A 23,784-nucleotide genomic window follows, 5' to 3' on the forward strand; every position below is an offset into this window, starting at 1 on the left:
GATAAATTTAAATTGATTGTTTCAACCTACACATTCCACCACCGTGTCTACACATGCATTTACAAGACAATGCTAACTGAAGTCCATTTTGTCAAAGAGTTCTTTAAAACAATTCACTTCACTCAAAACACCAGTAGTATAATGAAATTGAAAGCATTCTTCTTTAAAGTTAAATATTCACTCTTACAAAGGATAACCACATGGACTTAGGCCTAAGGATCCATTTCACCTTATAAAGTAATCTTCTTTGAAGTTAAGTATTCACTTCACACTTATAAAGGATAGCCACTTGGACTTAGGCCTAAGGATCCGGTTCACCTTATAAGTGGTTAAGAGTTTTACACTGGATGATACAGGACCCGGTTCACAACAATATTTTCTTACAAATAATTCAGATATATCTTCTTAGTTTTATGCAATATCTCTGCTTAGTTTTATACTAGCGTTCCTTGCGCGCTTTGCGACCAAGTCCTTGAATCACTAGTTTCGTTTGATTCTCTCACAAAAATCATGCATGCAGAAATAGCTTTCTTCGTTTCTTTAAAACCTGCAAATTAAAAGAAAAATGCTTAATCATGGAGCGTTAGAAGACTTATAGTTATTATAATGGGAATTTGGCAGATTTTTCATTTGTTGTATGTTAGCCGGGGCCCGGAGCTTGTGAGCCGGCAGCATATAGTGACACACTATGAATCACGCATTACGTCGTCGTGCCCGATGCAAATTGCTGCCGTCCGCCTGCTTCCTTCAATCATGAATGCCGGTCTTACGCAGTTAGTGTACCTCTCTCTCTCTCTCTCGCTAGAGCAGTCCAGCTTCGGTGCCCCTCCGCACGCATATAGCCATGGATCATCTGTCCTCCCACCCGGCATTGCCCTGCGGCGTCGTCCGTCCCTGACTCCGCCATAGTCCATACGCTCCGCCTCACATGTCTCCCGTTCTCGGCTTCCATCTCTTCAGCTCCTCCAAAAGCAAAACGTCTGCAAAGAAAGAAAACGCAGACGATGCTGAAATTCCCAAAGAGAACAGCTCTAGGAGGCATTCGGAGCCCCATCAGAAGACCAGAAGAAGAGGAATCCCCTCCGCAGCTCCATCAAAACATGGTGGATCGACAAAGAAGCCGCAGCTGTCCTGCATCGATGCAGTACTGGACGCCCACGCTAGCGCCAGGCCATCCCGCCATGGCAGAACACCTCTCCAACCTAAAGATTCGAAGCACGAATCAAAATTATGGCAGGAAAAGCACACAGAAATAGTCAGTCCAGATAAAGGGAAAGGCATTGAACAAGCCAGCAAAAAGACCTCCAAGGACATGAAGATAGTCAAGGCTGACGAGGTCTTCACTAATCATGAGAGCTTGCCTTCGATGCAGAAAGCATACAGGCAATTCATAAGGGTTTACCAGGAATATCTGAAAACAGTGGTTGTAGATGAAATCCGGGCACAGGAATATGCACATTTAAATGAGAGTGGCCATGTCTGTTTGGATTATACTGGCTATGGTCTTTTCTCTACATGGCAACAGAAATGGCACAAAGTTTCTACCTCGTTCGGGCTATCTTACGTCTCAGCGAACCTGCCTACTCATGCACTATACGGAGGGGCTGATGAAGGCACAGTGGAATTTGACTTGAAGCAGAGAGTCTCTCAGTTTTTGAACATTCAAGAGAGTGAGTATGCGATGGTTTTCACAACAAGCAGGGGAAGTGCATTCAAGCTTCTGGCTGAGTCCTATCCTTTCCATTTGAAGAAGAGGCTTCTAACTGTGTATGACTATGAGAGTGAGGCAGTCACCTGGATGGAGGAGGTTGCCCGGAAGAAAGGTGCTGAGGTTGTCAGTGCTAGCTTCAGATGGCCGTCACAACGACTATGGGCAACAGATTTGAAAAAAAAGATACTGGATAAGAAGAAAAAAGGGTTACCTGGGAAGGGATTGTTTGTTTTCCCTGTTCAATCAAGGGTTACAGGCGCTAAATACTCTTATCAATGGATGCCCCAAGCACAGGAGAATGGCTGGGACATCCTTTTGGATGCATCAGCATTGGGGCCGAAGATTATGGGCTCCCTTGGGCTCTCTGTTTTCCGGCCTGATTTTATTGTAAGTTCATTTTTCAAGGTTTATGGCTCGGATCCTACAGGCTTCGGTTGCTTGCTTATAAGGCGCTCTGCAATTCAAGGCTTACACAGCTCATCAACTGCGAGGGGGGTTGGAATGGTGAAATTGGTGCCGGCACCAGTACAGGAGCAGCAGGGCGAGGGAGAGAGAGCTGTGGAGAACCATGATAATATTCAGGAAGAGGGGAATGACGTTCCTGGCACCAGTTATGCAGAGAGCAGGGAAATGTGTTCTGTGCCATCATTCTCAGGTCCCATATCACAATATTACAGGGCACAGGGACATGTTATGCACGCACCTAACACTACTCAATCAGCTAGTGATCTGCATGCATCCAGCTCTGTTAGCAATGAGCTTGAAAGAGAGCAGCTGGAAAGCCCTTCCACTAGTGGGACTTCTCCTTACCATTGTCCATCTTTAGGTGAACTTTCGCCTTACAGGCTTGATCAAAAGAAATTTAGGTCTAGATCCTTGGATCAAATCGTTGAAGATTACACACCAGAAGATGACTCCTACGTTAGTGAGACTGATTCCTCCAATATCAGAGAAGCCTCACAATCAGAGTCAATGCATAGCAACCAGGAAATTGAATCTACAAGAGCTCAATGGATCAACTCCAGGAGCAGACTCTCTGCGTTCTCACTCAGTCAGGATGACAGTGAAACAAGTTCAATGAGAGATTCTGAGCATTTCTCTGAAAAGGAAAGACACGACAGGCATGATAAACCCTCTTTAACTGTCGATGAATTGGGCAGTCAAGAAGACAACGATTATCTGTATGGTGAAAGTGACTTTGCAGATGAAGATGATGCAAGCTTTGCTAGTGAGGTAGTGGATGATGCTTCTGTCGAGCAGAGGAAGGAACCTGAGATTGTTTGCAGAGGTTTAGACCATGCAGATACACTCGGATTGACTAGGACCAATATCAGAGTAAGATGCTTGATCAATTGGCTTGTTGCATCCATGCTCAAACTGCACCATCCAGGCCACCCTGATTCTAACAGGTTAGTTCAGATTTACGGGCCTAAGGTGAGCTATGATAGAGGTGCATCGGTTGCATTCAATCTATTCGATTGGAGGGGCAATCTCTTACAACCCGACCTCGTGCAGAGGCTAGCGGATAGAAGCAATATTTCGCTAGGGGTGGCCACTCTACAACACATGAGGTTACCTGACAACCAGAAGGATTGGCAGGGACATGTGGAGTCGAGCAGGGGCAGCAGTTCTGGCAGTTCTTCAGTTGGGGAGGGACAAGAACGAGGAAAGTTCCCAAGCATCAAAGCCATAATGGCAGCTTTAGGCTTCATCAGTAGTTTCGAGGACGTCTACAGGTTTTGGGCTTTCCTAGCCAAGTTTCTGGATGCAGATTTTGTGTCCAAAGAGGCGTGGCGCTATCGTTCTTTGAATCAGCAAACTGTGGTGTTGGGAATGCTGGAGCCTTCGAGGTCCTCACTGCATTAAAATCTGTGGCTTACAGATACTCTTGGGTAAACATGTATATGAACATATATGGCCTTTAAAAGTGCGAAGATCTTGCGAAGTCACCATAAAACATGGCCCATGCAGAAATATATCAGTGGGTCGACCGGAGACGAAGCTAGATTCATCGGTACACTCTCAAGCATCCCATTAGAGAAAATCTTTGATTTGGTCATCTAATAATAGCCTCTCCAGGTATGCTTATGCAAACCGATTGCTGCCCCAGGCTCTCTACACAAGCAGTTGGTCATCTTACAATCGTAAAAAACTACCATTGCCATTCTTTCACAGTTTTGGACGATTGATCCTCACAGTAAAACGTTTTATTCATCATATAACAGGTAGTATAGGGTGTTAATAAGGTTAAGCAGACTTGAATGGTTTGCAGATTATACTGATTAATAAGAGAAGCAAAACACAAAGGCATGCATCAAAAGGTTCAGTATGCAAAGATTGGTGTGGGCATTAAAGATCACATTCGTTTCATAGATGACTAGGGACATATAACCATCTTGAGGATGTGGGCATAAAAGATCACATTGCTGTCGTATATGGGCAGGGCCATGGAACTGTCTTGATTTCTAGACGTTCACTTTGATTTGCTTGCCTTGTCTGCACATGTCAAAGAGCTATATCTTTGAGACGAAAGCGTATGGTTTTGGAATAAGGCTTGAGATTTCTTGTATCCGAAATACTGGAGGGATAGTTGTGTGTCGCTTCTTGTATAGTTGCACTCGTAGGAGGAGCACGTTGATAAAACTAGTTGTTCCTTGTAAAATACTTGAAGGAATCACATGATCATTGCCATGTCTTAAAGTAGATGATATATCTGGCAAAGTAGGATTGTTTTCTAAGCTTAAAACTAGGCTTGCTTGCCTTGGTATTGCTTTCCATCAATTGAATGATATCCTAGGGAAGGGTAGGTCATTGTATTGTTTTTGTTTGGACCTTGAGAATCCCCTTAGGGAGAGAGAGCTATACTCATTTCGATGGATTATGAAACAAGTGTTTGGTGCAGGGGTGGATCATCTCCATGATTGCACCATGGAAAAATGCTAGTAAAGGCAAGAGACCCGCAAGGTCACTACTTGATACATTGATCGAAGGTCGAGAGGTGAGAAGGCCACCACGGAAGGCAAGGTTTGGTCTTACAATAGTACGGATCAGGAGGGTTATGGACCCTATGATATAAATCTTTGTGGCCTAACGTTTGCAGATGCTGGAAAATCCTATTCTAGATAAGGGATGGATTACATGGATTGTATCCACATAAGTTAGGTGTGAGTATCCAAGTGCTTTGGATATGAGTCTCAGTGTAAGGGATAGAATGTCGGCTTGCCATTGTACCTTGGAGAAGGTATGGATAAGTACATTGTTTGCTATTGCTTTTTAGAAGATTGTGTGATCTTGTCTTGTATCATTGGCCTAAAATTATGTAAAGGAACTTGTGTTAATAAGTTTAATTAGAGAAGTTTTTACGTCTCTCACTTAAGTGTGCTTAAGTAATTGGAAAACTAAAACTACACCTTTCAAAAAAGTGAGTGGATTTTAGATGAATTTGTCATATGGTAGAATGGTTTTGGCTAGCCGAGAGATTTCCCATAAGGAGAGTTAGACTAGGAACTTTTAGGAAGAGTTGAATGTTGATGGACTTAGAGTGTCATTTAGATCTTGACTTAGTATTGTTTTAGGTGATTGAAGTAAGACTTTATCTTGTGGGTAGAGGGGTCAACGTGTTTTAACTCCCTCTTGTTGTTCTATCTCCTTGAACCAAGTATGAGACAAGATTGTTTCGGCTCGTGTTGTCTCGCATGAGTAGTATCCATAATCGATGCTAAAGCCTTTGTTAGGAGACCTTAGAGTCAATTAGAAACCCTTTTTGTGGATCCATCCTTGTGGGAATCAGGTGGAGTTTCCCTTGTGAGGGAAGAGTCAAGTGATCTTATGCCAGAAAGTTTGGATATTTTGTGGGGGGGTCCAATTGGAGTCGCCTAGGTACATCCCTGGATGGACTACAAAAATTGTATTATCAAGGATTTGTTAATAAGCATGTTACATGAATGAACTCATGTGATAAAGGATCAAAGACTCGAACATTTATAAGTACATAGTACATAAGCTTGTAGGGAACTACATATGCTTGTAGGGAACATATAATTGATGCTTGTTTTCTTGCTTACAAAGCTTAATTAAGTATGGAGCTAACATAGTGTAATTTTTGGCACACTGCATCCAAATGTGGCTTTTATGGAAGATGCATGAATTAACTCTTCAAATCAATTGTATAGTTTAGGTTTGACTCGATAAGCGCCAAATAGATAAGGCTCTCCACATGTAAATAAATAAGAGAAGAGATGAAGTAACCAAGAGCACATATACACAATGGAGACTTGAGCACATATAGAGTAGGGATAAAATTCTTTTTTTTTTCTTTCTTTTTTTTCCGCAGGAAAAGACAGTCTACAAAATGATAAAAAACTAACATGAAAGTACTAAAATATATGAACATGAAGTTATTAACTGTGAACTCCTTAAGGATAGATGATGTGGAACAATGAATGTGTTGTAACTAAGAGTAGATTGTGTGTGTAGTCTAGTTGTAGACCTAACATAGTGCGATGTGTTCGAAAGTGGAAATGGACCTCCATGTGCTTGGTCTATGTGTGATATACTAGATTTTGAGCTAGTTGAATGCTACTAAGGTTATTACAGTAGATAACCTTTTTGTCAACTTGTAGTCCCAAATCACTAAATTAATTGCGTAACCAAGCTATCCCACATGCTATAACTGTAGCACCCTTGTACTTTTTCTCAGTACTAGATAGTACAATTGTAAGCTATTTCTTGCTACTCCAAGTAATATTAGTACTTTCAAAGCAAAACATAAACCCATTGGTAGACCTCCTTTGAAATATTGACACCCAATTTGCATCTGTACAATTATATAAGTCCAATGGTACATCTATAGTATAGAACAAGGCACAATTAAGTGCGGACTTGTCATAGCGCAATGTGCATTGCAATGTATTCAAATGTGGCTTTGTTGGAAGTGGTATCAATTGACTTTCCAAACCAACCGTGTAGTTTAGATTTGGTCTAATTATCGTCAAATAAATAAGACTATTCACAATTGTTCTATATATAGTGACATTATTAATCACATTACCCTTATGTGTTCTAAGCTTATTTTTAACATCTTGAGGTATCAAGATTGGCTTATAATCCGGCATAGTATACTTTTTCAATGTATCCAAAGTATATATCTCTGTGACAAACTCATATACCTTCTGGAATCCTGATTATCTCTATAACAAGAAAATACCATAGCTCTCCCAAATCTTTTATTTGAAACTCATTTTTGAGAAGACGCTTTACATGATCAATCTTTGTCTCACTATCGCTCATGATAATTAATTCATCTACATATATAGTAATAATCACAATATCCTTTCTATACTCACATATATAAAGTGAGTGATTAGTTTTTGTGCTTTGCAGAATCCAATGCTAACAAGATATTTTGCAATCTTGTTATGCTATGCATTGGGTGTCTGCTTTGGTCTATATCATGCCTTACGAAGCTTGCATATATAATCATGATACTTGCCATCCACACGACCAAATGGCTTCTCAACATTAACTTTTTATTGCAACTCTCCATGTAGCTTTGCTCAGAACCATCTGAATTTATATCAACACAAAAGAAACTTGATGATACATTAGTCGTAATAGGTGAGACCCCAACTTTCTCCTAGCTTTCCTTGATACCTCTGATGTACTTAGTGGAGTGGCATGTGACTATAATCTATTACTCAAACGTCTAACATAACAAAGCCGTGATTAGGAGACTCTAGTGGGGTCAACTCAATGTTTGTGATTGCCAACTTGTTTTTTACATAGCTGTACTCTCATACACATGAACTCCAACTATATCCTACACATTACTATATCATATGTTCATTTCATTGAGGATGCTATCCCTACTAACTCTCAACTCACGTGTAACATGGTTATAGCATCGGCATATCCCTTCTACTCAAGAGAATATTTCAAAAAATAAAAAATAAATAAATAAATAAATAAATAAATATATATGCTTTGGGATCCAATTTATTGTGTAACTCATTAGGAATATGCACATAAGCAATACATCTAGAAACTTTAAAATGGGATATATTTGTTTGTATATGGATACTTCTCCTCTGGTGTCATACCACGTATAACAGCTGTGAGTGTCCTATTTGCAATGCATATAACAGTAGCAACTACTTAAACCCAATCGCAATGAGGCAAGTCTCTTCCATGTATCAATGCTTGAGCCACCTCTGCAATATGCGTATTTTTTTGTTTAGCAAATCCATTTTGTTGTAGAGTGTACCTATATATAAACTGCCTCTAAATATCAATTTTTACTTTTTTTTTGGATAGAAAATCCAAAAACTTGTTGGAGAAGTGCTCTCCCCTTCCATCCAATCTTAGGCATTTAGTAGGTAACCATGTATTCATCTCATCCAAAGCTTTAAAGCCTCTAAAGTGAGGGAACACCTCACTTTTCTCAAGCATAAAAATAAACCCATATTGTTTAAGTATGGTTATGAATGAAGGGGATATAATACTTGCAACCACTCATAGTTACAGTATTTATAGGACCATACACATTAGAATATATTAACTCAAGTGGCTTCTTGCATACATAATTTCATGTGAAAATCCATATGTGACTTTCCAAATTGATTGCTTCACATACTTCATGCATCATCCCATCAAACTCTAAACTTTGGTACATCATCCATAATCTCTTTTGATTGTATATTTTTTAAATGCTACACATTTACATGACCAACTCGCTTATGTCAAATTTCAATGTCTGTTTGGAACACCTCAAGCTTGTGCAAACATATTAATATCCATTCCAAGTAAATCTACATCAAGCATAAACAATCTCTTAGTACTCTTATTGTTTGCAATCCACTATAAAACCATTTTCGAGGTCCTTTACATAACAACTATCAAATGTGAACTGAACCTATAATCTTTTTTCCACCATTTGGCCAACAAAAATCGAATTCTTAGTTATTGTTGACATGTAGCACATCAACCAAGTATATTGTTTTACCATCTTGAATACTTAAGGGAACATTTTCATTGTGAGTAATGGAGTGGGCTATATCATTCCTTGTATCCACTTAACTTGGAGTCTTTAGACTATGCATCTCTCTGAACCACTCTCCATGAGGAGTCATGTGATTAAAGGCATATGAGTTGATACTATATATCATTTTTAGATGAATTATCATCATTCATAATAATCATAAAATTCTACATGGCAAAGAGCTACTTACTTTTGTCATTATTGATTTTGTTAGTGGAAGTATAAATAATGTTATGTTTTTTTAAATTTTAAATTAATTATTAAGAATATGGCCATTCACACTGAAGTGCCAATATTCTCTACTATCATCGGAATTCAACAGACAGTTAAAACCTACAACTTACTCTCTTTGTCGCTCTCTTTCTCAAGATTGTCCTCCGCTATTTTGATGTGCACCATAACTTTTACGATTACCACCTTGGCCTTAGGCACGAGCTCTACCTTTGCTAGTAGAGTAAAATACCTATTTGGACTTGCTTTTACTTTGAAAAGAAGAGGAATCCAAGTCAAGGTTCTTCTCCTCAAGTATGAACATAGAAATCACATATGAAAAGTCATGGGTATGACCCTTGGTATTCAAAGATGACTTGAAGCTCTTGTACTAATCTCCAAGTCCATCTAAATATGCTCACACAATACCATTATCATTGTTAAAGATAGCGGTAGCCAACAACATTTAAGCTAGAGTCACTTGCGGCGCATTAAGGAGTTGATGGGTGCGGATGCAGTAAAGGCCACTGAATATGCACATGGGTGAAGAGAATGTTCCACTGCTTGACATGGCACATAGGCAGAGAGAATGTCGTGTTTCAGGCAATAGCCTATATAACGGTAGGGAGTGAAGCATGGTAATTGCTTGTTGTTTAAGCATACTCATAGTCCTGGAGGCCAAGCAACAAGGATTCCTCTTGCTCCATGCCATATTCTGCTTGAGTCTTTCTACCAAGTCTTCTTTGACTAGCATCTTGGGTGCTCTCACAAAAGCGCCTATCTTGTACTGTTTCCCAAGTCTTCTTTGACTCGCATCTTGGGTGTTCTAAAAAAAACGCCTATCTTGTATTGTTTCCCAAGTACTTGTGTTTAGTAGTAGTATTGCATTGGTCATTGTATCCTAAAATAGTTTTGTCCCTTGTATTGTGTTACAACCATTTGGTTCCAAATTGATGCACTACACTCTGCTTTGGTAATACATTTTGGATTGAGTCTGAGTACCCTTTGTGTTTAATATCTATGTTGTGATTATGTCTCACTCTCCAATTTGGGCACTATATGTCAAAAGTGATATTAGTGTCTGTTTGTGTTGGCTCTAAGTATGCCCATCGTCATTCTTGTGGTGGATGTGCTTGGATATTGATTACACATGGCGACCATGATTACCACACAGTGTGTTGACCTGAATGCATATGCATTTGCAAGGTTCGCATGAGGTAGTTCTAGTGTTAGGCTAGTTGTGGTAGTCCTAGTCTAGACAATGCCACATTGTACAACCTTTTGAGGTTATTCCATTCCTCAATGAGGGCGTATCCGAAGTGTAGAAAGTTTTCGAAACTTTGAAAGTGTCATTCACATTCCACTCCTCCAACTAGGAGAAAATGTGGTAATTTTGTATTTCCTCCCATTACACCAGTGAATCTAGCAATTTTTTTCCTCAATTTACTCAAACCGCTGGGTGTTCCATCCATAGTCACAACTCCTCTTGTCATTTCCACCCAGATGGCACATCAACCTAGCATATCCCTCCCAAATTTATTTGGATCTACCCATGAAGATCTAGATGCTTTCATTCGAAAATTCAATATTATGGCATATATAGTCAACTACTCTGGTTAGGACAATGGAGTCCACAAAGTCACTATATTTGAATCCTCGATGTGAAAGAAGGCTGCAACTTGGCTAGTAGCAAAACATGGTTGGTTATCATGCAATGAAGCCCTAAATGCTTTCATATTCGGTTTCAACCACACCAAATGGATGCACAAAAACTTGAATGACTCCGTCATTTGAAGCAAGGTGATCGATGAGTCTAGGCGTAAATAGCCAAGTTCACAATCCTAAATAGTCGCATTGATCTGAATGCATAGCCAAAAGATGAAATGCTAAATACCATGTATGTCCAAGGTTTTAATAAACCTATTCAAAAAGCCTTTGTTTCTGAGGATCTATCTAGTAACAACATTGACCTGTCTTATATAAGAAGGCTCTCAAATTAGAGCCGTTCCTATCAAAGGAAAAATTAAGAAAATGACATGGAAAGTCCGTTGTGTAAAACACCGAAAGGATGATAACAGTGAATCGACTTTTGAATTTGACTTGGAAGTAGAATCCAACAGTACAAAGTTTGATTTTGAAGAGGAGGAAGGAAGAAATAAAAAAAAGAGTAAGAAAAAGGAAAAATGGAAGAAAATTGTAGATCACACTAAGAATAATGAGGTTAAAAATCTTTGGTGCACACTGCAATAATCCCAGACATGTCCAGGTTGAACGGGACCTAAACCAAAGATGATGCAACATTTGCAACATGGCCATGCACAACATTGAGTAATGCCTGTGTACAATGGTAGGTACTATATGGCCCATTTGAGTGGATGGCAAGAGACCAAAGCAACCAACTCCAGCCAATGGAAACCTTCGGCCAATCCCCTTCCTACCTTGGCTGTGGCGTATAACAATCAAGACTACCCACAAACTGGCAATGGCCACTGTGGGTGTCATCGAGGTGGAAGAGGCCAAGGGAGTTTCTAACCCTTTGCTAAATATTGTTTCTTTTGCATGTAGGATGGACACTATCGAGTTGAGTGTCTTGATGCCCAAGTATATGATACTCAAAAAACACAAGCACAAGCCCCAACACATATGCCTAGAGCCAAATATAGTGAATATCGATGAATTGTTTGAATCAGAGGTGCACATGGTTACATGGTCTAGCAGGACCTACAAGGATGCCATGTTGTGATCCATAAGCACCTTATGGGCCGAGTAGGAGAAAGTTTGCCACTAGGTGGCAGGATATGGACTATAAACGCATTGGACTCCATGCAACATTCGATCTCAAGTTTGAGTATGGAGGATAGAGTTCGCAATCGGCATGGTAGCTCCAAACCCCATAGTCTACTCTGTTTATCCCACCCATCAAGGATTGTAGCAGTCTACAAAGACTCACTCCCACCTAGCATGGAAAAATCCAAACCCCAATTTGAGCATAAATACAGAGTTTGCGAAGTTCAAACCATAGCCGGATTCGAGACAAAGATCAACTAATCCACCCTAGACAAACCATAGCCGGATTCAAGACAAATATAAACTAAACCATAGCCGAATTCAAGACAAAGTTTAAGTAATCCACCCTAAAAGAAGAAAAAACAAGTTGCATGCGACGATTTGCAACCCAATAGAGAGAAAAACATGGACAATAGCCCTGGAGGTAAAAAAGGGGAGCTGCCAGAAGCTTCCCCTAGCAAGTTGAAAAGTTTAATTTGGGATATCCACTCTAGAAAAGCCTAAAAAAAGAATATGGAGGGCTAGCCTGGATAGAAATAGAGCACAACCCTAGATGTTAATCTCAGTGTTCACAAGAAGGAAGTTAATTTCGTACTAGTGGAAGGAAACATGCCAAACATTTCGGTTGTTCTAAACACATCCGAAGGATCAATTGGATGGGGTCTTGTCAATATCATTATTCTACTAGGAAATTTAGTCAACCTAGTCTTGACTTTCAAGGATCATTTTTCTGAAGATGATTCAACCCAAGTGCTTGATATTACTAGGATCGGAAGTCACAACTATGATGGCCCATGCCTTGACGAAACTAGTCTACAAGATCCAACAACAGCCAATTCCAGCATGTCCTTGTCTCTGATCTGACCATTGTGATGATTCCTATTTGGGTGCAAGGATCAAATAATCCAAAATGTTTTGTTCGATAGAGCGGATCAGGGGATGAATATCATCAAAAGTGGAAACTTGCAAATGACTAGGATTAATGGAATTGGGAATGAGCCCCCTTCCTAGTGAGGATGACCAAATGACAAGTATGACCTTTGGGCATCATTAGGTCCATACTTCTAGAAATTACCACAGTGTAGTTTTTAGTGTCCCTAATAGTCTTAAATATGGAGCATATTGGTGAAGATTACCTCCTACGATTGGGAATGCCTTGGCTACGCCAAGCACAAGTTAGTCACAACTAGGATAAGGATAAACTGACTATTTTCTGTTGCAGACATCGACACAAAGTAATGATCTTTTTGACCAATGTTGCCCCACTTGCTCCACATTGCCGACTAGTTGTAGCTGAAACAATTAATGTGGTCGAGGGACTTAACGATGATAAGAAAGAGGAGTTCTTGAAGGCTAATGCCGACCTGTAACACTGGTGTCCCAGTAACATTGTTCAAATTAGTGAGAACAATGCATGCAACCTTAGAGTCTTGAAAGCATAGAAATGGGATGATGGTCCATCTAGATAGTTTTGGAACTCAGAGCTCGCACTTCACAAAAGGAAACAACAACATTAACTTAGTTGTTGATGTTGACATCAGTGAAATATTGAATCAAGAGTGCGAGTTTGAAGCATTGATGCAAAAAGTAACAAGAGTCGAAGAAGATAAGTTGGACACAATTTATTAGGGTCCCAACTGGTCAAGATTTGTGCCAAATTGCAACTACCCTTTCACCAGTGACTCATCCATTTGTTGACTGAATTCAAGGATGTGTTTTCATGGGAATATTCAGATATGAAAGGGTTGGATCCCCGTTTCTATCAACACCAGATTCCTTTGAAAACGGATGCCATTCCAGTTTGAATGCAATGCTACAAAATGAACCCTCATATGGCTAAGTAGGTCAAAGAGGAGTTGGATTGACTACTAGGAATAGGTTTCATCACTCCAATAGATCGTGTGGATGGGATATCCTTGATTCAAGAATGCTCCCTGGCCTCCTTTCAAAAAGGGTCATGCAAGAGATCTTTGGACCCTACCTCATGGATTTCATGAGGGTCTTCTTAGATAATTTTAGTCTTTAGGAAGGCCACTCTTCGCCTAACACACCTTTGGCTTTGTCTCACCAGATGCCAAGAGGTAAGTTTAAGTTTGTTGGGGGTAAAGGCGCCTCCGCCGTGCCGCCCCGTGTATTACTACACTGACAGTACTCGCCACTGCACACTGTAGGTGGCGGGCGCCCGTCACGTCACTTTATTATTTATTCTTTTAGTGACAGTTTGAATAAAGGAAGGCCCCGTCACACATTGTGACTGTTGGAGTTCCCATTTCTTGTCTCTCTCTTTCTTGCTCTTGCTCTCCCGCCATAGCTCGCGTGCAAGCTTCGATCCTTCTCACCTTTCAATTGGTATCAGAGCTTGGCATTCTCTTGCTCGAGCTCGACTCGGTGCTTCCCAACCTTCGCATCGACTCGCTTCACACATTGGGTCTCCATCCCGACAGCCATATCCGATCTCCTCGAGCTCCCATCACTCCCCGGCTTCCCGAGCACCTTCCCAACCTATTGAGGAACCTTCAAGGCATTGATACTGAGGTATTTGATCATTCTTTCAGGGTTTTATTTCAGTCTACAGGTTGCAAACAGCAAGGGCAGCCATGGCTTCAAACCCTTGAAGCTTATTCCCCTCATATTGTGCCTTACACCTATCAAGGCTCAAAGAGGCTTGTCATAGGCCTTTGATAGGCCCTTCTTGAGCCCCCCATTACCCCCTTTTTTCAGCCCATGTGGAGCAACAGCAAGTTCAACACCAACAGGGCAGATTGCATCATTTTTTTCCAAGCTGTGAGCACTCATCTACTTCAGCTCCACACTTGGCCATTGCTTCTTGCTCTCTACCTTGATCAATAGGGCTATAGACTTCATGTTTGATGTCATTCAAGCTTTGGGCATTGGTCTTGATCATTCGGGGCTGATCTCTTCAGATTTGGGACTGTCATAAACTGTCATAACAGGCTGAAAACAGGGCAGCACCATTGGCATTAGCATTTGTTGCTTATACTCCATTCCGGTTGTGCTATTTGATGCCCGTATGCGGTCTACATGATGCCTAGTGCCTTGGGAATGTATGCACATGATTATGCCATGATTTTGGCCTGAAATATTGGCTGATTTGGGACTGTTATTTACTGTTATACAGTGCTGGAAACAGGGCAGCCACACTTGGCATTGGTATTTGATGCTTATACTCTACTCCGGTTACCTTATTTGATGCCTGTATGCGGTCTACTTCCTACCCGGATGTATTGGGGATGTATGCATTTGGTTTGACCATGATTTTGGCTTGAATTCGGGGTTGAAATCTACTGTTTAGAACAGTAAATACATGCTGGAATAACAGTGGGCTGAAGGTACTTTACATGCTTTGGCACTTACCTACCGATACCGGATGTATGCTTTGAGCTTTGGCATGATGTCTCTGACATTTGGGGACGGCTTGGAGCATACGTATGAGATTATGGGATGCTTTTGAGCTTCGCATTAGCTCCATCTTCATTGGCATTTGGACCGACTTGGCATGCTCGTGGACCGCCTATGCCTCATGTCTCTGCTTGACAGTTAGGCTTTTGCATTACATGCTTTGGTTCGTGACATATGCTATTTGGTTCGCGTATGCCATACCGACATTTGGAGCTTGGATTTGGATGTATTTGAGCATTCCCGGCTTACTTGATCACTGATCTTGGTTGCTATTTGGATGTCATTGAGTTGACCGAGAGCTTATTTGGCCTTATGTATTGCTTCATGGTTAATACGACCGGTGCTTCATGTATGTCATGCTCTCTTGGATGCGCTTGATGCATTGACAGGGTCACTTATCACTGGTGCTTTCTCTTGGGTTATTTGAGCTTCTGAGCTCGCTTTGTACGCCTTTTGTGCTAGTGGGAGCATTTTACATGCTTGCTTGACCTTTGACAGTTGCATGCTATTGGAGCACTTATATGTATTTGGAGCAGTTTATGTCTTGAGCAGCTACATACGCATTGAGACTTTGGGATCATACTCTGATCTTTATGGATATGCATTGATGTACTCTTGGTTCACAGGATGCTTATGAGCTGAGTCTCATATTTGGATCTTTCTCTTTGAGCAAACACGTATTTGTGTCAGGTTTTGGCAGTTACAGGAACACTTTGCCTAGAGTGTCTGGGGGTGTGCCTTTCACTGGTAGATGTTATTTTGACATGCTTCGGTGTTGAGCTCATGTTCTTTTCACTGTCATTGGCCTTGCTTATGTCTGTTTCATGCCGGCTTTGGACCTAGCATTGTTTGCTTGACATTGGATCCTATTTTGGGACAGTTTGCTCTCTAGACTGCATACCTGCAATTTATTACAGCAAGCAGTTATTGGTGGACTGAGGTGTACTTTTCATGCTGAAATATCCTGATTTGGTGTACTGCACCTAGTACTAAGTGGGCAGCAACTTTTGGCACACTTTGCTCGCCCTTTGGACCCCGTTTTGGTCATTTTTGGGCAGCATCTGCAGTAAAACAGCAAGTAGTTTTGGACTGTTTGGGCATTTCTAGCTTGCATAATGGCGTCATCTTCGCATGATAGTGCCATCTTTAACATTACAAAGTTGGATGGTACCAACTACTCTTACTGGAAGAGTCAAATTTGGCAGGTCTTGGTGCAGAAATCTCAGATTAAGCCACTTCGGTTGAGTGGGGAGCAGCCTGAAACTATGGACAATGACGACTGGCTTGAACTTGATGAGCTATGCAAGTCCACGATTCTATTGTCTCTCACTGAATAGGTACATTATAATGTATTTGAGGAAGCCCAGAGTGCATGGGATCTATGGAATAAGATCAAGAATCTTTATGATAAGAAAAGCCCGGTGAGTCAGATGTACTGGTTGAAGCAGCTTATGGATCTGTGCATGAAGGATAATGCGACTATGTCTGCTCACTTGAGCCAGTTCCATGCTATACTAAAGAACCTGACTTCGCAGGATATCACCTTTGGAGAGGAAGTAACTCCTCTTTTCTTGCTTGGGACTCTGAATGAGTCATGGGATGTTTTCCGTACTGCTCTTTGTGCCTCTAGTGCTACTCTAAAATTGACAGATGTTGAGAGTGCTCTTCTTCAGGAAGAGGTGAATCGCAAAAACTTGGATGCCTCTCGTGGTAGTCATGCTTTGACAGTTAGAGGCAGGAATGACAGGTATGACCGTGGTAATGGCCGAGGCCGTGACTCGTAGAAGGGTCGGTCTAAATCTCGTGGTGGCAAGTCGCGTGGGCGCAATGCAAATGTCACTTGTCATCATTGTGGGAAAAAGGGCCATATTAGACCACAGTGTCATGAGTTGCGCAATGAGAAGTGCAAGGATAAGGGGAAAGATAAAGTGCAGGAGAAGTCCTCTGATCGCAGCATAGTACCTACGAAGTCCAGCGTCAAGATTGAGGAAATTAATGTCACGCAGACTGAGGAGTCCGATGGTGGTGATGAGTTTATACTTGCAGCTAGTTCTTCTGATGCTTCACACTTGACTGAGACACCTAGTATGTATGCACAGTGCTGGTTATTGGATTCAGGTGCGTCCTTCCATGTGACCCCTTATCGTGAGTGGTTTTACTCTTACCGTACTGTATCTGGATTAGTCAGACTTGGAGATGACATGTCTCTTGATATTGTGGGCTGTGGAGATATTCAGTTGCAGTTTTCCACTGGCAGTTCCTTTTTGCTAAGGGATGTACGTCATGTACCTGCGCTTACGTGCTGCGCTTACGCGCAGACTTATGTCTGCAGGACAATTGGATGATGCAGGGTTTCATGTCTGTTTTGGGGATTCTGCCTGGAAGATCACCAAAGGCAGACTTGTGCTTGCTAGAGGCGCCAAGGCTGGCAGCCTCTATCCTCTTGTTGTATCTGGGTCTTCTGTAGACCATGTTTTGGCAGTGGGTTCTATCCCACATGTATCACTTTGGCATGCCCGTTTGGGGCATATGTCTTTAAAGGGAATGAAAATGTTATCTGGTTTGCAGTATCTTCCGCCTTTGGATTATGCATGTTTTGACTCATGTGATCATTGTCTTTATGGTAAGCAGAATAGGTCTACGCATAAGAAATCGGGTAGGCCACGCATGAGTGAGCCCTTGGCATTGGTGCATTTCGATGTTTGTGGGCCTATGCCTTGCATGTCTATGGGTGGCGTGAAGTACTTCGTTACCTTCATTGATGATTTTTCTAGGAAAGTGTGGGCTTATCCCATAAAGTGGAAGTCCGATGTCTTGGCAGTTTTTCAGAGATGGCTTGCTCTTGTTGAGAACCAGACTGGGTATAGGCTGAAATGCCTTAGGACTGACAATGGGGGAGAATATGTCTCACGTGCTTTTGAGCAGTTTTGTGATGACAGGGGTATTAAGCGTCAGTTGACCGCCCCTTACACCCCACCCAGAATGGTTTGGCTGAGCGCATGAACATGACTATTCAGGAGCGTGTGCGCTCTATGCTTAGCCATGCAGCCCTACCCTAGAGATTGTTAGAATATCAAGCTCATTTAGTGTGTGTTGACCGACATGAGCTAGACACAGCTAGTCTAGCCATAGTAGTTAGATACATTAAATAAGTCGGTGCCTTTGGTGTGAATGGTCTTATGACCGTAGGTTGTATCTTTCACTATACAGTGTGGTTTGAATATAGTGTGTGAGAGAGGAAGCTCGTAGCTTCACTCTGCCTTTCATCACTCTGCCTCTTTGAATCTGAACATGGTATCAGAGCAGGACTTGGTGGATCTCTGAGAGTTGGAGAAAGTGAAGATCTACTTCCAGGAAGTGAAGACTCATTTTTCTTTTGTGCAGACAGGCTGCCATTGTGGACTGCAGGTAAGCATTTGTTCATTACACACTCCAGGGTCAAGATCAGAGCTTGTGGCTTCTTGAGAGCCCTGAGGAGGCTGGTTAGAGTGCATTTGGGTGTGGCATCAACATCACCATCATCATCTTCATCAGCAGGAACTGGAAACAGAGGTCTGCAATCAGCGTGATTGCGCCTGTTTGGGCTGAAGGCCTGCACTGTCTACTGCAATCACTGGTGACCATAAATGGGTCATGAGAAGCATGTATGGCTATTGAAAAAGGTCTTTGTGAAGTACATGGAGTAAATACTTGTGGTTGAGCTCTGATATGAGCTGAAACAGAGTGGGCAGAACTGTGTAAATTGTCTGCACTGCTGTATACACAGCATACATGGAGTCTACAACACTTTGAAGAGCATTGGAAGCTCTTGAGTATGCCCAGAAGCACCTGTGAAGTATAGGTACATGCTGGAGGCTACATGTACTTGTCTTGATCAATTGCAAGCTGAGTTTGGTGGCTGAAATACACAGATCTGAAGCTTCTTTTGTGGTTGGAAACTGTCTTGGATTGTGGGCAGTAAGCATTTTGCTTTCTACTGAAGCACAGAGTGACAGATGCAGACATCTGAAATACATATATACTGTCATATGCATGTTAGAATTGTCTTGGGTTGAGAGGAGCATCAAAAGCCACTGAATACTGGAAGTTTGCAGCTGAAATAAAAGAAATCTTGTCTTCTTGGGATGAATATAAATTGCAGACATTTTTGGTTGACTTGCTTGTCAGATATAGATAGGGTATTGTCACTACATAGTCATGTACTGACGGTGACATACTGAAACAAATGTATGGTCTGATTTAAGGACTTTTTTGAGCTAGTTGAAGCGGGTTATGCTGGTTTATTGACTGCAATCTTTACATAAACTGTTAGCATTGGCACTTGTTAAGAATACACTGGCTGATGTCTCTATGCTTATGTCTGAAGTGGCATATGTACCAGGAGTCAATTTAGCAGCTTTGGAACATGCATTACATGTATCCAGGTGGAGTTTGACTTTGGAAAGGCTGCTGTAATTGCAGTTTACAGGTTTGGACTGCATGCTTTTGGAACCTGGCAGTGGATCTGCAGGAGTTAAATCTGAACCGAACATCAGACATATGTATTGGCAATTGTCTTTATGAGTTGGATCAACCGATTGGGACGTTGTTTGGGCTGATATTTGACTGAAATTTACTGGTTTTTTTCCTGCAATTAATTGCAGAAAACTGTCATAAACAGTTCCGGGCTGAAGTTGAACTGTTAAGAAAATCTTGGTTTGCAGGTAGTCAGGCAAGGTCTGCAACATGGCAAATGCTGATAGAACTGATAATGTAACCCAGATTGTGGGAGAAAAGCTTGATAGCAACAATTATGCAATATGGAAGTTCCGCATGGAGAACTTTCTGATAGGCAAAGGATACTGGGACTTAGTGACAGGTGTTGAGGCTGAACCTGAAGTTCCAGATAGGAATCCTACAGCTGATCAAAGACGAGCACATCGAGCTTGGACGGAAAGAGCTCGCAGAGTTTTACATTGGCTATCATTATGTATCTCGGATGCTATGGTGATGCAGATCATGAACTGTAAATCCCCAGCAGATGCATGGAACATATTGGTCAGGTACTATGGCACAACTACGAGTGCCAGGAAGATACAACTGAAGCAAAAATTCAACAACATAGAGAGGAGGAACAGATCCATACAGGACTATGTCACAGAAATTAAAACCTTAGCAGATCAGCTCGCATCTGTTGGCTCACAGGTAGAAGATGAGGATATGGTTGCAGTGACCTTAAATGGCTTGGGTCCGGAGTATAAGTCTTTTGACACTTCAGTATCTGTGCGGGCTGAGATGCTTGATTTTAATGAGCTGGTTGCATTATTGATTCATGAAGAGGTGAAGCTTGGCTTAGCTACAGGGTCAAGCAGCTCTAAGAATAAGGATGCAGTTTTTTATTCAAATCAGCGTGGTCGTGGTAGCCGTGGTAGAGGCTATGGATCTGGCAGAGGAGGCCAGCAGAATGCATCCTATAGTAATAGCAATCAGCAGTCATCAAATGCAAGAGGTAGTGGCAACTTTCGAGGTAGGGGGAGATCGAACTCCCGTGGCAGAGGCTCATGGCAGCAGCAGCGTCAGTCAGACAATCCAAATAAGGACAAGGATTGTCACTACTGCGGAAAGTATGGGCATATTGCAAAGGATTGCTGGAAGAAGCAGGGAAATCAGAAGGGCAAGCAGCATGGACATTATGCTACGTCCAGTCAGGTAGATGACTCTGGTGATAGACTGTTTGCCATGCAATATGTCAAAGATAAGGCTGCTGAAAAATCATCTGATGATGTAGTGTGGTACATTGACTCGGGGGCGTCGAATCACATGACCCCTCATGGTGATTGGTTCACGGATATGGTGGCTGAAAAGCATGGCTATGTATGCACAGGTGATGACATGCAACATAGCATTGAGCATAAAGGCAAAGTGCCTCTGGTTGTACATGATGGCAGGAAGAAGAATCTTCATGATGTTTTGCATGTTCCTTCGATTACGAAGAACCTATTGTCTGTGGGCCAAATGACAGAGCAGAACTTGCAGGTTCGCTTCAATAAGCATGGCTGCTTTATTGAAGAGTTTGGCAATGGATGCAAGTTGATCGCGAAAGGCCACAGAAATGGAAGAATGTTCACTCTTGATGCTACACTGCCAGAGCTGAATTCCGCTATGTTTGCTCAGGGTTCTGGCACTATCAGGGACTTAGAGATTTGGCACAAGAGAGTGGGGCATGTCAATTTACAGAGGTTGCAGACCATGCAGAAGAAGCAGCTGGTAACAGGGCTACCTAGATTCCAATATTCAGATTTTGGTCATGTCTGCGAGGCTTGCCAGTTTGGTAAGCAGTCACGATTGCCGGTTGTCACGCATGTAAGACAGAGTACACGACCACTGCAGTTAGTGCACTCTGATGTTTGGGGACCAGCTCATAATGCATCTATGGGGGGTTCCAGATACTATGTATCCTTCATTGATGACTACAGTCGATATACCTGGCTTCACATATTGAAAACAAAAGATGAGGTCTTTGCTGTTTTTCAGAAATTTAAGGCACAGGTTGAGAAGGAATTTGAGTGTTACATCTCTTGCTTGAGATCTGATAGCGGTGGGGAGTATGTCTCCAATGAATTTGCTGATTTTTTGGCTGAAAATGGCATTCGTAGGCAGCTAACCTGCAGCTACACTCCGCAGCAAAACGGAGTAGCTGAAAGGAAGAACAGGGTTCTGATGGAAGCTGCTAGGGCCATGATGAATGAGAAGCATATGCCGCTTTACTATTGGGCAGAGGCTGTTGTGACAGCCGCATATATTCTAAACAGGACTCCCACTGCAGGCATTCATGACATGACACCGTTTGAGAGGCTCTATGGCTATAAGCCGGATGTAAGACACATGAAGGTCTTTGGCTGTCTTGCTTATGTGCACATTCCAGATGAGAAAAGGAAAAAGTTAGATCCCAAAGCGCATAAGAGTGTGTTCATTGGATACTCACAGGAGAAGAAGGCATACAAATGTTATGATCCCTCTACCAGGAAGACTTTGGTAAGCAGGGATGTCATCTTTGATGAGCTGGGCTCTTGGTATGTCTCACCAGTTGCAGTGCCATCCGATTTGCCTTCCACTCATGTCTCTACAGTTGATATGCAGCAGAGCACTGCTATGACAGGACCTATCAGTCAGACAGTATCCCCATGGACAGGGAGATTGAGGAGCTCACCGTCCACTGACACGGGTATGTCAGTGAGGGGGAGACATGATGTCTTGGACAGCAAAGGAAAAGAGAAAGTTAGTGAGGATGGTATGATGACACCTGGAAGAATGACTTCGGGCTATGAGTCGAGTGATACTTTAGACAGCGAACTTGGTATTCCGACTGTCTATACGCCAGGCACGAGGCAAAACAGGTACATTCCGCCTCATGAGAGAGGTGAATCGAGTAGTGCACCACAGCCTAGACGATCGCAGAGGGTCAGATACCCTGTTGACAGGTTGACGTACTCTGGTTATTCTGCAAAGCATTATGCATACATGACAAAAGTGATGGAGATCAAAGAACCAGGTACTTATGCTGAAGCAGCAAAGGATGAAAACTGGTGTATGGCTATGGACGAAGAGATGAAAGCCTTGGCTGAAAATCAGACTTGGGATTTGGTACCACTGCCTGAAGGAAAAAAGCCTGTTGGCTGCAAATGGGTTTATAAAATCAAATGTAAGTCTGATGACAGTGTAGAAAGGTACAAAGCAAGGCTGGTCGCTAAAGGATATGCTCAGCAGTATGGCTTGGATTATGATGAAACATTCAGCCCGGTTGCAAAAATGGCAACCATACGAACTATTATTGCCTTGGCTGCTGCAAAAGGCTGGAAATTGCAGCAGATGGATGTTAAGAATGCATTCCTCAATGGTGATTTAATAGAGGATGTATACATGGTTCAGCCGGAAGGGTATGAGCACCCTGATTTTCAGCATTATGTGTGTAGGCTGAAAAATGCACTGTATGGGCTGAAGCAGGCTCCGAGAGCCTGGCATGCTAGGATCAGCAGTTACTTGCAGAGTCTTGGATTTGTTGTTGGCAGGGCTGATCACAGCTTGTTTACAAAGAAGACTGACAGTGGCTTGGTAGTGCTGGTCATATATGTTGATGACCTGATAATCACTGGAAATGATGACTTGGGAATTCAGCATGCTATGAAGATGCTGAAATCTGAATTTGACATGAAAGATCTGGGAGATCTGAAGTATTTCTTGGGTATTGAGGTCGTACCAGGTGAAAATGGCTTATGGCTGATGCAGAAGCACTATGCCATGGAAATGCTTAAGAAGTATGGCATGGCTGAATGCAAACCACTGGATACACCTCTGGACCAGAATGTAAAGCTAGACATGAACACTGGGGCTGAAGTAGAAGATGTGACTATGTACAGGCAGATGGTCGGCAGTCTGATTTACTTAACCATCACTAGGCCTGACTTGAGCTATGCAGTAGGGCTGATAAGCCAGTTTATGCAAAAGCCGAGAAAGCCGCACTTGGATGCAGTTAGACGCATCATGAGGTATGTTAAGTCCACTGTAGACTATGGGCTGTTCTATGTCAGAGATAAGCCCTTGATACTGATTGGATACACAGATGCAGATTGGGCAGGATGCT

General features: G+C 42.1%; 1 protein-coding gene across 1 annotated transcript; it reads left to right on the forward strand.

Annotated features, from left to right (window-relative positions):
* Positions 1-649: 649 nt before the first annotated feature.
* Positions 650-4,960, forward strand: LOC148033066 (uncharacterized). The gene is made up of 2 exons (XM_087683796.1): positions 650-3,725; positions 4,614-4,960. The coding sequence occupies exon 1, from the start codon at positions 929-931 to the stop codon at positions 3,575-3,577; it is 2,649 nt and encodes an 882-aa protein (XP_087539922.1). The 5' UTR covers positions 650-928; the 3' UTR covers positions 3,578-3,725; positions 4,614-4,960.
* Positions 4,961-23,784: the final 18,824 nt, after the last annotated feature.

The sequence above is a fragment of the Lygodium microphyllum genome, chromosome 8 (assembly GCF_053477565.2).
Source record: "Lygodium microphyllum isolate KBCC chromosome 8, Lygodium_microphyllum_v1.1.10, whole genome shotgun sequence".
Lineage (NCBI taxonomy): Eukaryota > Viridiplantae > Streptophyta > Polypodiopsida > Schizaeales > Lygodiaceae > Lygodium > Lygodium microphyllum.